Below are 18571 nucleotides of genomic sequence, written 5' to 3'. Positions count from 1 at the left end.
ATATACATCTTGCAGTACAATTTTTTTAAATTAGTAATTCTATTTATAAATCTTTGAATAACTGGTACCTACCTGACTGACATTATAAAAGCGCATCCTTTTCTCCTATGTTTAGGATGTTGGAGCTTTCCAGTACCTACTTCTTTTTTTTTCCCCTCAATTAAAAGATGTTTAGTTTGAACTTGATGAAGGGGCAGGGGGTATTTTTAAAATCCATTGACGCCATATTTTGTGGCAGCACTAAATAGTACATCTAGTTTGAAATCTGCTGACATTTAGTTACCACCATCAATTTTGCTTTGGCCCTATAGCAGTAGATTTTTGTGAATGTTTCTTAAAATAAAACCCACATAACATTACTCAGCAGTAAGAGATAAATTAGCTAGTACAGCAAGCTCTGATCACTGCGGCATAAACAAGCATTGTTTTGCTTTGTCTCTCTTACTTTTTTGATCACATGTGTTTATTAAACTTCCATGTAGTGCACTTTTTTCCTTGGCCTAAAATAGTGCTTCTAAAGTGAGAAATTCAGACCACATTTCTGTCACAAGACAAAACTTACTTGAATGTTGCACCAGTTAGCACACCTTTTATTATAGAATTTATGTGCAGACCACCAGATGACAGAATGATACAGCAAGTGTGAAACTATGTAAATCTGAGAGCAATATTTTAAGAAATTCTCAGGAAAAGGCATACGGTATTGAGAATTGCATCTAAGCTTAGTTTACATTACAAGTATTGCTTGAAATATCTGTATCTTTATTTTGCAAAACAGAGAAATCATGGGGACTGATTTATAAAAGGATTGGTTGTAAGGTGTTACTGCCCTTCTGGGTCTTGTGTTTGGATGTTAATAATAATGTAAATAAAAGTTTCTATTTATAATCACAACTTGGTGATACTGTATGAGCTAATACTTTTAAGGGTGATTATCCAGTACAGGTCAGAGAAAATTCCCTGCTATCATGGATGAAAACTGTGTATAAAGAATGATTTATATTATATCCTAGTTGGCCATAAAAGCTGAGGGAGGAACAACTGAGACCTTTCACTTACAAGACACACATTTAGCACAGACACCGACTAGAATTTATGTCTTTTTCAACTTAAATAGCAAACTCTAGAAGAGCTGAAAGGAGGTGTTATCTTTCCCCAAACTTGGCAACAATGTACCTTTCATCTAATACCAGCTGCTCCTTGTGTCACATACAGGTCTCACAGCTCACTATTTTCTATAAAGGGACAAGATAATTTTTCAACCTTCTGCCTGACAAGTAACAGGTGCAGTAACACTGGCCCTGCAGGATTTTAACAGTCACAACCTCATCTTGCCGGAGACTATGAGCTAAATACACAAGGGTGTGCAAATTTTTGAAAAATCTAACCTCATATTCTTTCTACATGCCTACTGGGAATCGCAGATAGCTAAAACTTTTCTCTGGAAAGCACAAAAAATGTGGGGGTTTTGGGGAACTTAAGGGTTTTTTTAACTTACTTGTGTGGATCCAGGATCTCATCATCTAAGTAGATTTTTTTTTGATAATCCATGAAATTTTTAACAAGTTTAATGAAAATACATGGGTAGACGAAGACAGACATTCAGATTTTGTGCATGATTTAAAAAAGCTTGCAAGAAAGCTTTGGGTAGTGAATTTGACTTACCACATGTCATACAAATACTCAAGCCCAGTCTTACTTAGCATATATAAAGACTCTACTTCTGCTTTTTGAGCAGGGTTTTTTTTCTCATTCCAAAATACAAGTACATTTTTTAAGTATGGGGTTGTGATACCAGGGATCTACATGTCTGGATATAATTCCACTTGATTTTCCAAACTGCAAAACCAGGAAGGGTTTCAAAATAACTTCCATGCTGTATTTTTGCACTGCATTTCTACACGGGCAAGTTAAGTTTGCATTTTGAAAAATACCTCTTTGTTAGGAGTGAAGGCCACAGTTGGTTGAGTCTGTCCCATAAGCGCCCTCAGGCATTTGCCCTTAAACACAGATAGCAAAGTAACATGAAACAAATGATAAATACAAATCTTAACCGTTAGTGCCAGTACTACAACATATGTAATAATGTTCTTATGAAACTACTGAAATAATTCTGTACACTGTGCTTTCTTAGTAAAATTATAGGGTTTTTTCCCTGTAAAAACCTTTGAACAGTAACTGTCATTCACAACATCTACTCTTCTGCAGACTAAAGTATAACTAGATTATTGATTACAAGTACTGATCTCTCAGAGCTGCCTTTTTTTAAAATAAACGTAAAAGTTACACTGCTAAGCAAATGCTACTTTCTCAAAGGAACTGGTCTGGTTTTGAATGTACAGTATAATATTACCACATAAAAAACCTTCATACAAATCTGATTTTGTTAAAATTTAAGATGTACATTTACTGACATTTTTCAGAACCTTTAAAAATTAATAAATTCTGACTTAGCATTTTGAGAAATGGGGTGTGGGCATTACACTCTTTTTTATTAATAAATTTCTTCACAACCTGAAGGAATTTATTTTCAAACAGTACACTGATCAATATTTACAATCCCTCCAAAAATCTGGCATCCTGGGAATCAAGATTTTCTCTAATCTTCATAGAGGTGACAATACAATGAAAAAGTAGAAGTGGAACTAAAATGTATCCTCAGAGGAAATTGAAGAAATTCCATGTTGTTGAGAAGACTTGGTGCTGCTGACTTCAGTTCCTGAATCTTTTTGATGAACATTACCCCAGCATTAAACAAAAGCACCTTTGTTATCTAAATCTTGTTTTAGAGTTGTACTTGGTTTTGAAGTTTTTCTCACGACAACTAAAGACACAAGTGAACTGGAAATTGTTGTAAGGTCCCATCAACTGTCTGTGTAAACACTGCCACTGCAGGGGCAGTCCTCTTTGGGATGTGGCTGAGTTTCCTCCTCTGTCAATTCCTGAATCAGCGTTAGTTGTGTCTTCTTGAAGTAAAATGCCTTGTGAAGTAGGTGAGGTATAATCCAAAGCAAAAAAGCAGGTACAACAGTGGATTTCAGAGACCTGTATTTCTGACAGCATTTCCCATCATTTCACTGCTTTTATTCAACTCACTCACCAGTGCAAACGTTCTATCTATTTCAGCCTCAAAGTTTATCCAGTCCTTCAGATGAACGTTATAATTCATTTAGTCTATACATGGAGTCAAGTCCTGCCCCGTTTGTATCCTCATGCAGGTGCAGCAGCTGGGGGAGATTAGCCCTCCCAGCCTTCCCACAGTTGTCCTCTTTAAAATAAAACAAATGCAGTTTAGTGTATAACAGTCTAGTAGAAAGTGGTAAGAAAGGTATTTTAATGGTTCCATGCAGTAAAAACCAATGGAAACAATGTGAACCACCAATAAAAGCATAGCAAGTGTATGACAAACAATTCAGCGGTGTTTGAAACTTCAACCTGTACAAAGCTTGTTAATTCAACCTTCATTTTGGTTCTAAAGCCAGTCTTAGATCTCTTCAACTAGAAATAAAACTACTGCATTATATGAGCAACTCCTCTCAGGCAAGAAGACCAGACTGTGCCTAGGAAGGGACTTGCACCTGTGTTTTCCACTGCACAATTGGAGAGCACTTCGTGAGTTTTAATGAACTGAAGTCTCTGCTTTCTTTTTAAGAAACAGTAACAAGCAATGGTAACTTTTTAATAAACTTAAATTAGTACCTCATCTAGTGAGCTGTGGCAGTTTGAGAACTGCCAGATCATCACCACATTTTAAAAGGCAGCTCAGTAAGAAAAATGCAGTTGTAGATACAAATCTGTCTTGTAGTCTACTTTCTATTTTAAATTCCTTTTTCTGCTCACAGCACAAAGGCTGTAGTTGGATAAAGAGCAAGAAAATGCACGATGCTGCCTCACTACTTGTGAGAAATTACAGTCAGTTTTGTTCTTTCTGGATTGTGTGAAAAACCTCTAGGCAGCTGCTACTAGTTAAAGTTTAGACAAAACCAATGTACTGGTCTTTAATTTTTATTGGCAACTGACCATAACTGGTTTCTTAACTGAGCATCTACCTTTACTTGTTGGAAAGTGCCTTGACTTTAATGCTCCAAGATTCTCAAAAAACATGTACCCAAGAGGTTTTGTGCAGCAGTAGTTGTCAGTAATGATGGCAGTATCATACTTCTTGCATAATTTAGAGGACTTTCCTCCTAAGCATTCCGTGAGAATAGATGATGATGTTAAAAAGGTGATGCATGCAAAAAGAGAAGGGAAAAGTTAAGCAAAAGCTAATGCTTTTGGGTGAATTGCTCCCAACTCACAGTGACTTGGCAGCTGATGGTCTCTTCACATCTGGCCATTTTCGACGCTGAAACTGCCTAATTTTCAAGCAGCAAAAGGAGAAAAAAGTTAACCATCACCAAGAAAACAACCAGTACCACAATCTGAAAGATGAGGAAGAATAATTCAGCCAGAATTTTGATGACCAGGATCAGAACACATTGAAACAAAAAGATCCAATGTTTCAAAGCAAGTGGGGTGGAAAGGTCCTTCAAATGCCCTTTCAAGCCAGGCCTTTCCATGTGCTTCCCAATCCCACACTTGCTCTTTCAGCATGAAGGTAGTACTTAATAATGTAACTTTTTTTTTTTAATTTACCTGTACTGCTCATAGCTTCCATCTTTAAGTCCTAGATGAAGAAAAACGAACAATGTTACTAACAATTGTTTGTATGAGAAAAAACAGAGACTCAAGAATTTATCAAATTTTCTGATGCCTTGAGTAACCTAGTATGCCTTCACATCTGATCCTGCGCTGAGCAGAAGTTTGGAGCAGAACTCTGGAAGTCCCTTCCAACTTGAACTGACCTGTGTTCAGGTCTGTGAGCTTCATAGTGGCTGTTAGGGTATTCTCTCCCTTTTCACGATTATTGTTCCTTCCTTGTCTTCGCCTGCATCTCAGCAATATTTATCACAATGCTAAGGGTCTTTCTTCATCTTAAAAACATGACATAACATGAACTAAACATGTACAAAAATCTGAGAATGCAGCTATCACCCTCAGTGGCACATTACTATTGAAAGTAAATCCTAAAATCCTTTTGACTGATTCAAGTTTTATAATGTTAAGAGTAGTTTGGGGTTCTTTGGGGTGTTTGTGAGTGCAATAGAACAGGCACTTACCAAGGTCCATGTTCCTGGTTCTTGGATTGCATTGCTTATACCCTCTGCAACTTCTGAGTTCCATGAGCTGGACATGCAGTTGATTAAGAACATCTCTGTCAAGTGTATTGACTGCATTAATTAGCTGCAATAAACAGGAGGTTTTTCTTAGTGACTACTGCTCTGTAATTTGGGCATACAAATTACAGAATGGGCATACAACTTTGGGAATACAGCTGGTTTATCTCTAACAGGAAAGAGCCACTTTACTAGTTTAAATGATACAGGCCTTAACTTCATCCTACAGCAATACTGCGTGATTTCAATTTATTGTTGACAAGTAACAATGATGTATTTCTTGAGCTGTGATCTCAAGGTCTATGATCAGATACCTGATATGGATCGGTATTGAGATCAAAATACTCCAAAAATCCAGTAGCAAATTCACAGAACAGGAAGTTGTGGGTCTCGTTGATTGTCCTCAAACACCAGTATGTGTTGTTGTTGGCACTGGTACAGGCACAGAAAGGGCCCACTGAAAATTGAAGAGTTATAAAGACATAAGCTACTTGCTTCTGTCTTTAGCACTGCTAATTACTTTCTGTTTATAATATTACTTTATTCATAGACAGTTACTCTTATTCTCACTCCTGAGCTCTTAAGCAGAGAATGCCTTCCAGCATCAATCAGCTTCTTGTTCTGTGCATACCTTATCCACATGAAATGACTAATTACAGTAACATCTTGTCTAGTTCCTTTCGCTGGTTGGGAAACATTCCAGATGGTGAGATACCTTGCAGACCAGTGTACAGTATGCAATATATGTAGCATAGTTGCAGTTGGCTTTACGTCCTTGCCTTTCATGCAAGAATAATTACAACACTGAAAAAACTGTATGGCTTTGGTTACAGAGGTAATACAACCAGTAACTACTAGCAACCCAACATCCCAGCCCAGTCTAGCCAAAATTTGCTGACCTATTCTATAGTTTACAGTATTCTTACGTGTCCACAGGGGAGCAGTTTGCCAGTGCTGGTTGTCATGGGTGAAGCAGGTCAGACCAGGCATGCTGCATGTGTCATTATTTTTAATTCTCTTAAGCAATTTGCGCAGTTTCTTCTTCCGTCTCTGCTCTCGCAGCAGCCACAGCCTGTCTTTCTCCTGTAGGCCTTTCCTGCACACATGAAATGTTAGGGTCATGCAAACACTGTTAGACTTGAACATAGCTAAAACACCCCAAAGTAGCTAATAAAAATAAGTCACTCAGAGGGAAAGAATCCACATTTCTTACTTAAATGGTGTTTCATACAAATGGAGACAATTCTGCAATTCAATAGCACAGGAAAAAAAAAGCAGCCAAAGGGGCTTGTAGGCCTGAGGTTTGCAATGTGCTTTTTTTCAAAACCTTATCTTAGAATTTGCAAGCATTTTGATATGGGCTTAGTTCCTTGCCCAGGTGTCTCTGTTTATGCTTTTTAATACAGGATAAATTGAATACTATTACTGTTGCCTAGTGTGTAACTGGTGTGTACAGACCTAATATTAATATTACATTTTGCACATCCTCTCTCAAAGGAACAGGCCTTCACTTACTTGAAAGGATGAAGACTGGATCCTTTGTGTCTCAGTTTGCTCTTGTGTTTTGAATGGTAACTGGAAAATAAAAATAGCATTGCTGGTGAACAACAGCAAGACAACTGCCCCTATTCTTATAACATTATCAGACCGGATTTGGAGCAGATTTAATCCAGTGTCACTTCTCCCTTCAATTTATTAGTGTATGTGATGAATAAAGGCAGCCTCGCTCGACTGCATAGGCACTTCCTAGCCTCACTGCATCTCTGTTTCCTCAGATCTGTTGTCCACAGTGACATTCGGCATGCTAACGCTGCATTGCAATGTACATCCACGTCCAGCTACAAATTACTATTATTTTAGTTTTAACTGGTTGTTTCCCTACATGAGGCACATAGAATAAATAGATTTGTAATTAAATTACATTTCTGCAACAGAGTATTCCCTAATTTGTTCTGATAATGACAAATTTATACTATCCTCCTGTCATTTTCCTTCCGAATGCAAAAATTTCAATACCAGCTGTACTTTGTAGGGCTGGGAGGGGGTGTGGGGGTGTCCTCCAGTATTATTAGTTGGAAGTTCCAGGAAAACTTGAACAAGATGGCTTGAACTGTCCCAGCAAGAGCACTGTCTAATACATTCAGAGATATGCAGAGAATAAGCAGACATACACATTCTCGCTGGGTTACCACTGCTTTGCCTCTCAAGAAACGCCTACAGTATTTTGCAGAAATTTCCTTTCTGTGGAATTACAAAAGTCTAAAAAAAAAACAGCCTCAGTCACTGGCAATATTTTCTTATTGGTAAAGTTACTACATACACAAATCAGCAAACACAAACTTAGTTTAATAAATGTTGTTTTCTAAACAGTACATCTGAATTCAATTAGTTGCCAGATTAAAATCTCCTTCAAAACAAATCTTTTAAATTCTTAAAACTTTTGGGAGTTTTCATTAAGTTTAATTAGTATAACAAATTAATAAAGTAAGATGATTTAAGAACTATCTTCTTCAGTCAATTTTTTAATCTTGCACAGATGCTGGACATTTCATCAACTAATTCTAAAGGCTAAATCAAAGCCATTGCAATGCAAACACTTGACCATATGTAAGTCAGATGATTAATTTCTTTGATTTCAGTGGGATTAGTCATCTCAATAAGGCTATGCACAAATATAAGTGTATCCTATATCAGTCTGAAAATAAACATTTTTTACATTTTCTATAAAACATTCACCAAAAATAACTTCATCTTTACAGTACATATTAGGTAAACTCAGTTTAGCAGTGCATTATAAACCAATATAAACTTTCTGTCTGTTTACCATTGAGAATAATACATCTTAAGCAGTTTTTGACATGGGCTCCCATAACCCAAGAAATTGATTCTCTCAGAATTTTAGTGGATCTGCTGCTGAAACTCTGTTGCAGGATCCACACGGGCCACATCCACAGTCCACAATTGTAAACATCGTGTCTGTAGAGTACGTTGCACCTCTGAGGTTTTAAGCATGTTCAAAAAGGCATTCTGTGACACCAATAAGGTAAAGTTTTATCCACACCCTCTCACAGAGTCTACTTGGTAACAGGTGCTTTACGTGCAGCTAAAGCACAGCTGCCTTGCGGTTATGACTCCATTCAGATACAGCTTTCATTTTTGGTGATACTCATACCATTCTGCCACTGTGGCTGCAGTACTCTCAGTGATATCTGGCTCTCAGCAGCCTCAGAGCTGGTTCTGTCGTCACCAATGAGCAGGAGAAGGTGCTCCTGGGACTCTTTCCGAACAGCTTTTCTCAGGGGCAAATTCTATTTGGGTTACCATTTGATTTTGGAAGATTTTCTGTTGTGCTTATTTGCAGAGCAAGAGCTCAATTGTCCAATTAAACTCCTGCCTGGCAGACGGTGGGCCTTGTACTTGTGCAGCAGCCTAACTTCCCCTGAATGTGTACACAGGAGTACAGTCAGCACACAACCACTGAACAAACCAGATCCTGATCTCTCCTGTGAGGACATAAATCAGTTACATTTGCGCACTACAAATAATTATTCAGAAGTACGCAAAAAATTACCTTAGCTTGTTACAATCACACTCTTCAGGTCGCTTCTTCTTTAGATGACCTCTCACCTCCCTCAGGTTTTTTATTTTATTTTGCAAAGTTTCAATCTAAAAAAAAAAAAAAAAAAAAGAGGCACAGTGACAGACACAGATAGTCAGCATGATCCTATCACCCCACAGAAAACAAAGCTAAAAACACACACTGAAAACATCACTGACCTCATGGTCAATATGAAGTTTATGGTCCTTCCAAGCTTGCAGTGACCTGTACAGATCTGTGTCACACTGAACGGTATCGTTCTCCAGGATATAGCACCTTGGCATGGAAAAGCAAACAGTGTTTATTACAGTGGATACACACACAGAGAGCAATGCAAACAGCTGCTCTTAATAACACAGCTCCAGGACAAATGAGACCATGGATTGGAAATGACATTCAAAAATTCAAAAAGAATTCAAAGAACAATGTTCATTCAAGAAAATACAAGTGTGCTCTGAACCAGGAAGGAAGTCTGGGTTGGAGTTGCCATGGAAATCTTTAAGTAGAAAAATTCAATGAGAATATTTTTATCAAGCAGAACCTGTTGACTAAACAGTTTCTCTATGTAAATCATGCTACACAGAATTCTTGCTAATTCATTAGACTTTCTGCATAAATAATCATTACTAACTAGCAAGCATTGAAAGCATTACTCAGAAACAATTTCCCGATGCATAATTAAGTGATGCAGGGGTAGATGCAAGGTAAGATGTATTACTACACCATAAAGAAAAGAGAAGAAACTCAAAGATTAACAAACCAGAAACAAGGAAGTTTTACAATTTTCTACAAAAGTGATACTATCTTTCAAGGGTATCTCCTTCACATTGTAAGCAAAACACCCTCTGACAATATGAAGTCTTTATGTTTCACTAACTTCTAATGAAATCCAGTTTTAAAATTATTTAATAAAGAAGAAAGCAAAAAATCACCACTTGACAGATTTACCTGGAAAGTTTATTAGGAGTTGAATACCATGCAGCCATTTCTAAATGCCTGTTTAAATTAAAGCTGAATATTTGCAGTGTTCCTTTGTTTTCTTTAAACCACCTCATGTATGTTGTCCCACAGCCTTCTTTTCTGCTAGGGAAGGCTCATGAATAATGTACAACCTTCCTGATAGTTCCTTGTACAAATCTGGGATTCACCCACTACAGCAGCAAAAGTAAATTCAATTTGTTCCAGAAGAAAAAAAACAGTGATTTATGAGGCCTGAACATTCATGAGAGCTGGGATAAGAGGGTACAATTCTCTGATGCCTACAGTTCCTCATATTGGTGAGTTTCTAAATCACTTCTGTGAACAGAAGTCAAATGGAAAACACAGATATCAAGAGCAGCTACTTGGCTCCTGCATGTTTACATGAGCTAGTCATTAAACAATATAAAGCATGTAATCAATAATGACTGATGGATTTTCTGATAACTCACAAATGGAAATGGTGACTAAATGAATTAAAGTACAGCTGAAGAGACATTATCAGCCCCTAGATTCACCACGGAGGAAATTATTTTTAGCTGCTAGAGTGGTCAGATAATTGCCTCCCCTCTCTCAGTATCTTCCATTTCCCAATGCTCCTGGTCCATCCAACTTCATCCATAATACAGATTTTCCTCTACTAGCACTGATTTCAGAACAGTCTGTACAAAGCAACCAGTGACACAAAACCGGTTCATGCTCCAGTCAGAGCCTTCGGTCTCCAGCCAGGCCAGGTTACCCCACTGCACACTGATTTCCAGGAGTAAGGCCTCTCCTGGTTTCACGCAGGTTTAACACCCCTGTTGCCAACAGTTTTGCTTGTTCTCACTAGAAGCATATGCACTGATGAGTGGCTACTGTCTCCACCCAGTGCAGAAGACAAAAGCACTGCAGCAGCTCTTCAGGAGCTTCATGCCCCTCTGCACTGACAAAACTAAAACAAAACTGAAGACTATTGTGCACATGGGAATAAGAATTTTAGTGAAGCTAGACTGGGTATCCAAAAGGGATGCAACATGCTTAGCACACTTCAACCCACACATTTATGAAAAAAGCAGTCAGGAGCAAAAGGAGAAAAAGCTTTTAAAAACCTACCATGTGCACTTACCTGTGAGTCACTTTGATCAGATTAGGGGCTGTGTACTCTGCAATGCTACCAGTACCACTATATTCCCCCATGTCTCTATCTTCCTCCTCATGGAAAACAGCCCTCTGCACCTTGTGCCGCTTGGTGATGTTCCTTGGTAAGATGGGTTGGTATCCATCCTCTAAAACCAGGTGATAGGCAGCTCCATCCAGCTCAACAGATACAGAACGGATAGAGCGATTCCGGACATAGCTTGGTTTGAATTCTGCATGGATAAATTGGAAGAGCAGCAGAAACCGCATGTTAACAGTTTGCTCCTCTTTGTGGCTCTTGGAAGGAAAAACCCCAGCCCATACTGTGCTGTTTGGAGTTAACTGGATGACAGTGTTTGTTGCAGTTGTCCTGTGAGCTGCTGCTTCCTTAACTTTGGCATGGACAGAAGTACCAGTGGGTGGATGGATGAGTATGAGAGGGCAGGTACATGAGAGGGCAGGTACAAGGCAAATGCAAAAGAATGGCAAAGGGGGAAAAAATGCTCCAGTCCAGCATCAGTGAGAACAAATAGCTTGTTCAAATGGATGCTTGCTCTTCCCCCACAGTCACCAGATGGCAGTCACACCTTAAGCACTAACTGTGACAGTCATGACAGCCAGGCCACCAGTCACCCTCAGGGACCAGTTCTCTGTGCTTTTCTGCTGTCCATCATACAGTTCTTCCCTGCTATGATGCCTGCAACACATTCTTGAAGTTGTCCCAGTATTCCCAGTGCTCAGCCTGAGCCTTTTCCCAGTTCTATTCTTCAAGGCTAGGGCTAGATCCTTGATTTTTTTGGAAGGGATTAATACTTGAATCTTTATTTTTATCCACATGCAATTCTTTTCTTTGCAATTCTTTCCCTGATGTGCAGCCCAGGTACTCCCTCAAACTTTGCTTCTTCATTTGCAGCTCGAAAGCAAAATGAAACATTTGTTATGAATTGCCACTGTGCAGTACAAGATTCTCATTGATCTTTTCCCTATTACTATTTTCCAAAGTTCTCCGTTCCAGCCCAAATCCCCAGAACTCCTCTTCTGTTTGGTCTGGAATGGCAAAAAGAGAATGTAGTTATGAAATCTAAATCTGTATTTAAACTTCCCTGAGGTATGATGGGTCCATCTCTGACTATTTCCTGCTCACCACCAATGACTGCTGAGAGTCACTCATTAGGCACAATCATCTCATCCCTTGAGAAAAAAGTATAACGTAGGTATCACAGACACTCTTGTGCTCCCTGCCCTAGGGGAGCCTGAGGCTTTACTCTGTATATGAGGCTTGGAGTTATCACAGACATTACTACAAACAACTGAGTCCCTTGGATCCTTTGATCACTTCTCATTTAAAGAGACTGAAACACACAGCACACCTCCTGAGATGGGACTTCCCTCTGCAATCTGATAAAGGAAAAATTCAACCAACGTGCCAAATGAGAAGACCGATCCTTCCGACAATCCCAAGCTCCACAGAAAGGCCAGCTTCTTCAATGGGATAATCTCTCCAGCAAAATAAGCAGGGGGAAAAGAAAATATGGGACCGGAGGCTGAACAACCAAAATTGACCAAAAAATACCTTAACTGTCACGCTCTGGCATTAATCCAGAATGACTTTTTTCTATAAGCTTTACATTCATTTTAGATAGATTGCACAATCTCAAAAGTCGTTTTGCAGTCTGTGGGAAGCAGAATAAACATCTCCTCCCACCTGAAACTTGGCCAAGCATGATATTTTTGTCAGCACCACACAGAGAAAGCAGAATACCAGCTGGATTGTCTGTTTTTGCACATTTTCCATGTGTAGTTCAAAGTTTACTGCTGATATTAAGCCAGGTGAGTCACAGCTGAAGGGATAAAAAAAGCCACAAAAGACTAGCCCTATTTCAGGCACCCATTCAGGAAATGTTTGAATAAATGAGACGGAAACTCCCATCTTTTCCAAGGTAGGAAGAAGTTCTAAAAAGCTACACCCTACCAATGAGATTTAAAGTATAAACTCCCATTTCTTTAATCGTATCTTCATTTTATCTTGTTCAGCGCAGTCAACTAACAATTAATCTTCCTTCCAAGTCTAATACAAATTCAGCCTGCTAGACCTCAGTAGATAGCCCCAGGGAACCATCATCTACATGTCCCTAAACAGCTACGAGCCAGGTTACACCTCCCTTTTTTGCAGCCAAAGTAACACAGCCTTAGCACTAATTAATTGCTGTGGAGTGAGGCACCTCATAAAGGACTGCTTCTATTGCTTTATCCTAACATGTTACCCACAGTGCTGACTCAGTGCTGTGATTAGTATCAAATTCTGAAGTGGTTAAAATATTTAATAAGATCAATATTCATTTGTACTGTGTGCTCCCATCTGCTAAGTGGACTGCAGACATAAATACTAATGTTTAATTACTTATTAGTCAATCCTCCCCCAGGTTTTACTCTCCAATCTATTTACCTCCGTACACAGCCTATAAATAGTCAATCCAGGGCTGTTAAATATTTGGCCAAAAACATCTATGCTCCTTTCTTCAGGTTACTAAAGTCTGGCTTTGGTAAGTTCTCTGAATCTGATGCCTCTCTTCCTCAACTACTACATAAACCAGTTGTCTTAGAGATGGTATTGCTAAGAAGTTGCAACCTCAAAACTGGGTTGCAAAATGGAGTCCAGAGGAATTAAAGCCAAGAAAGTCAACTGCTTTCAGAGCCCAAATCATCCAGCTGGTGTTGCACCACTTGACCAGCATGTTTGTCCTCACTGGAACCCGAAAGGAACAAAGTTTTCCACTAATGTCTACGTATTTTGCATTTGGTACATAAAAGAGGGGTTTTTTTTTGATAACACACAGTAAAACTAGGCACTGTAAAGACATTTAAAAAAAATATCTCTAGTATTTAGAAATATAGATTAAGTTTAGATGTACTTTCTTATATCTCATTCTCACAACTGCCATTAAAAATCATACTTCAAATGCATTATCTGTAAAGTAATGGAATTTTTCTTTTTAGTAACAAATAATATTATTAAAAATGTCATTTTGATTTAGCATTGATACCTCCTCAAAAGTAAAATGACTGTCAGATAAATCTGAATAAAAATGCACTAGCCTCTTTTTACACACTACTGTTTCTTTACTATTCAGCGTGGCCAGTCCTCATTTTCCTACATGCAGCTTAAGAATTCCTTTGATCACATATGCTTGCTCATCACAGGAAGAGATCAAATCCACAGCAAGAAAATCATAATAGGCCACAACATAGCCAATGATTTTGAGAGCTCATTATTTAAATTTTCCACCTACTGCAAAGCTCTGTTTGATCTTTCTTATAAAAATAAGAGTATATTAAAGAAATAAAGAGGACAAAAATGCAAACATTCCAGACACCTAAACCCAGACATACCAAATATTCATGTTTATGGGTTTCTGGTGCTTAAGTGCTTTGCAGTCAAGTTATGTATTTTTACATTGTCCAAATAGCACATATATGACACAGCCCTGTTGTGAAACTAACTTTACTCAGTTTAGAAAACACCGTTGCCTGCTAAATGCACTGGTGCACCTGAAAATGCATTCCTACACTAGAAAGTAATTATTTTATCAAAATGTCTGGTGCTCCAGCCTCTACCAGCAATTTAGTCTGGTCTTTTAGACCATCTGTTCTCACTATATCTAAGTGATTTCAATCTTTCTGAAAGACCAATCCTTATACCCTATTAGGGTTTACAACATGCTTGATGCACCCTAGATGCAGGGCATCAATTCTGCTTTTCCACAAATGACTGTAGATTGGAATCCGATAAAATGACCTTTTGCAAATCTATCAATGTTATGCACAACAGAAATGAGTGATCAGGGCATTTCCTTCAAAACTTTGCTACTGCTTGGAACTACTTAATTAATGTGGACGTGACCCTTAGACCAGTTAGAAACTTCTATTTTCTGTTTGGCAGTAGTTCAAACGAATGAATAGCATTTACTGGCATTCAAGCAGGGCTGCAATGTAATCTCATGCACTCACCAAACTCTGAGTAGCAGAACCCAAAGGTGTCCTTGCAATTATGCAACCCAGCACAGACCACACTTTTTCCCAAGTCTCACAGAACAGGTCATAAAACCCCAAATACACATCATGAGTATCCAGGTCACTCTCTTAACTAACCATAGTCCAGTGAGACAGCTTTCCACATAAGCTGTTTAGAAAAACCTTGGTATGTCACCTTGACTTGTACAGCTTTGGGCTCACTTGCATTTGGTGTGTGATTTATTAGATAAGTGCATGTAGAAGAAATAGCCAATGCCAGTGAAAAGGTCTCTGGCAATAGGTCCAAGCTAACCTCTTCCCTGTACAGCACACCCCAGATGTGGGAAGAGGGAGAAACAAAGCATCTGTGGCGGCAAATACTTTAGACACAAACAGCGGCTATGTGATTGTCAAGATCCTGTTTTGTGTTGCTGAATTTTATGCCTTAGGTTCAATGAGGCCAATGACCTGAAGGTTGTAGTATAAACTCTGTCTCATCTGAGCAGAAAATGGGGAAAAAGCACCATTCTGATCCCTCTGTGAGAGGGAGCAAGTTTCACTTTTTTTTACCTCAACTTCCTACATACATAAACTAAAGATAATTCTACACTTAACCACCTCCTTTGGATGGTGTGAAAATTAGCAAATGTTTGGAAAGCAACAATGAGAAATACTTAAGTAAGTATTATCAGATAGCATTATATTGCCCTCACTTTGTTTTCCTGTCCTCATAAAGTGCCTTCCATCTACTGGTGTTGACTCCCCATGACTCAATTCATTCTGTGACTTTAAAAAAATTAGTTAAATAAGTACAAATTCTAGTGTTCTTTACAGATTGTTGGCTGTAGCACATGTTTAAACATCAAGTATAGTTGATGGAACCACTAATTTTTTTTCAACTCAGAATTTGCTTAGTAACTACTAATCAGGTTGCAAGACAAATATAATGGGAGAAAATAAATTTAAACTCTGTGCTTCAAGTTTGTGCCATGATATAAAAAAACTAATCTGCTAAATAGTTAAGGCTCTGTATTTGTGGAGTGAGATGAAAGAAACATTATAAGTAACTAATAATTCTGTGTTGCCATTTGCCTCTAATCTATAATTAAACTATATACTTCAAATACAGATGTTAGTCTGACTAAGATTTAACAGAGTCAGTAAAATGGGCTTTCTGAAAAAGCACTAACCTGTGCCAAAGAAACCACTCATCCCCGTTGGTTGCTATGTCTGATTAAAAGTCAGCCTTGTCTCTGCTGACTGAGCAGAAGAAAAGGATGTTAGAAGCAAGCAGCTTCAATAACAAAGTACACACATCCTTATTGAAAATAAATTACTGAAGTAACAGCTCCAAGCATTGCAGGAGCTACTGAAAATTTAAGTATTTGCTGTATAACACTGTTCATGTTCCACAGCCTATGTCACTGTGTGCAATTTGCCTTTTCAGCATGGGCACTGCATTTCCCAGAACGAAACATTCTTCCTACAGCCAGATATTCTCAACTCTGATTGTCCAATTCGAGACTCACTGTTTCATAGTTGAGATACACAGGAAATATGCTAACACAATTCAATGCCTGTGATTGTGGAGACAATTATGTGAGTTAGCAAACAACAGCTTTCTAAGGCAGAGACAGAAGATGCAGTGGGTTTCCTTACTTTTCTTGGAGAAGAATTTCTTTCGCTGTCTGATGTGGCTCAGCTTGTATTCATTCTCTTCACAATTGCAGTCTTCACTATTCCTGTTGTAATACTTGGGCAAAATATTGGAGGTGCCTTTGCCTTTGCTTGTAGCTGCCAAGTCTGCCATTCCCTTGCACTTGTGCAGCTTGAGTTTTCCACTGGCATCTTCCACACACTGCCATTTCTGGAAGAAAAATTTGGTTATTAAAAATCTGTCCCAACTGTGGTCTATCTCATGGCCAGCTCCAGCAATTTATCAGATATTCCTTGTAGTAAAATGGGGCTCATCTATCACCTATTATCAAATCAGATTATTGTAATCTTTCAGACAAAACAGCAACTCTTCAGAACACCATTGCATTTGTTTCTGATTTTGCCTCTTGGAGGCAGAACAATTGAAATTTCTTTTAAAAATCAATACTACAGCTAAAAACATGAGGGTGACAAGTGACAACTTTTAGAAGCGTTAACTGCAGCATAAACCAAGGACATTTAAGCCGTATCCTAATCCTGAGAGTCTTATTATAACTCTCAGCACAGTGGGACCAAAACCTTCCAGCTGGAAGTTTTCCAGATAGAATCATACTGGCATGGATTGACCATCTCGTCTCGTACCTCTTAAAGACCATCTCGTCCCACTCTGCTGCCATATGCAGGGGGACACCTTTCACTAGATCAGGCTGTTCAGAGCTCCATCCAAGCTGTCCTTTAACTCCTCCAGGGATGAAGTGTTTTCCAGGATTGCTCTACAAAAGCACCTGTTTCTCTTCAGTGACTTTTCAAAGGGTCAGATCAGCTGTGGAAGTCCTCAGCTGCATGAGTTTATCTCCACCTTGAGTGGTTTTCTTAACAGCTTTTTCCCTGTCAACACACTTGGGCTTGACTTGTAAGGGTGAGCTGCACTGGATGTCTGAAGTCTGAGAAACCCCTCCCTCTCGCACTCAAAACTAGACAAAATACTAGATGTCCCTGAACTCCAATTCACTCTGATACTCAAAACCTTGAAGTAACTTGCTCACAGTTCCTTCATGCTGTTGTCAGACCTGTACCTAGGGCATGAGAGTTTAGCTGCCTTCAACCTGGCACAGAAGTTCTACTCACTTCCCAGGTACATCACAAAATTATTTCACCTACTCCTTAATTATTCAACACTTTGCTAGCTACAGAGGCTTAGAGACACATAAAAAACCCCTTACAGTAGCAGTTGCTCCTGCTTTAAGAAAAGTTTTTCAGAAACACTCAGCTTCTTGTTGAGTCTTGAGAAGTGTTCCTCTTCTTCCCTATTACAAAGTCCTGTAAATTCCTCCAGGACTCACTGGAATATTGAGAATCTTCCAAATAAAAGAACAGAAGTAAAAACAGCAGCATCTTCCAGGGAAGATGACATTTCACAGCAGCCTGCAGCTCTATGAGGGAGACTCAGCCACTTCAGTTTGCACAGCAAGGTGTGCAAAGGTGTATATTTTCTATGGACATTCACTCCATTGTCTGCAGGTATGCATGTATTAGCATGTATTATGCATGTATTAGCAAAGTAAGAAAACAAAATCACTGTGCTTTTATTATCAGACTTTAATAGGAGTCAAAATTGACCAGTTCAGCACATTTACCTGCCACATATCACTGTGGCAGAACCCCTCATTTAAAATCATCCATTTCATGGTGTGCCTACTGATTTCCTCAGACACCTGGATGCCAAGTCTCCTGAGCTGTATCTGTGTTCTGCCTTCTGTACAGCCCAAGCCTTGCTCTGATGCAGATAAATCCAGCTTAACTTACAGCACAATGAATTGGGAAATCAAGACGAGATACTGACAATAAGATCTTTGCATGACTATCTTCATCTGTAAAGCAGTACATATTTACCTAGATTCAGTAACAAATTAATATCTGAAGAATAAATTCCTCTCTTACTTTTTATAAATGCCTAACACTGATGGATGTACGTACAGACTGAGGTTTGAAC

The 18571-nt window shown here is 38.7% G+C and overlaps 1 protein-coding gene across 9 annotated transcripts in view; it reads right to left on the bottom strand.

Moving 5' to 3' along the window:
• Positions 1–160: 160 nt before the first annotated feature.
• SULF2 (sulfatase 2) overlaps positions 161–18571 on the bottom strand; it is a 79167-nt gene continuing 60756 nt past the window's right edge. For all 9 annotated transcript variants that reach the window (XM_038158605.1, XM_038158610.1, XM_038158603.1 and 6 more), the window contains 11 exons: positions 16582–16789; positions 10901–11144; positions 8994–9090; positions 8788–8882; positions 6732–6791; positions 6143–6312; positions 5531–5673; positions 5160–5283; positions 4636–4666; positions 4299–4355; positions 161–3268 (listed from right to left, as the gene is read on the bottom strand). In XM_038158605.1, coding sequence (XP_038014533.1) covers positions 3238–3268; positions 4299–4355; positions 4636–4666; positions 5160–5283; positions 5531–5673; positions 6143–6312; positions 6732–6791; positions 8788–8882; positions 8994–9090; positions 10901–11144; positions 16582–16789 — 1260 coding nt within the window. In that variant the 3' untranslated portion in view covers positions 161–3237. The remainder of the gene's footprint in view (positions 3269–4298; positions 4356–4635; positions 4667–5159; positions 5284–5530; positions 5674–6142; positions 6313–6731; positions 6792–8787; positions 8883–8993; positions 9091–10900; positions 11145–16581; positions 16790–18571) is intronic.

The sequence above is a fragment of the Motacilla alba genome, chromosome 20 (genome assembly GCF_015832195.1).
Source record: "Motacilla alba alba isolate MOTALB_02 chromosome 20, Motacilla_alba_V1.0_pri, whole genome shotgun sequence".
NCBI classification, from domain to species: Eukaryota; Metazoa; Chordata; class Aves; order Passeriformes; family Motacillidae; genus Motacilla; species Motacilla alba.
Note: the sequence above shows the minus strand (reverse complement) of the source record. Positions and strands in the feature narration are given on the sequence as shown.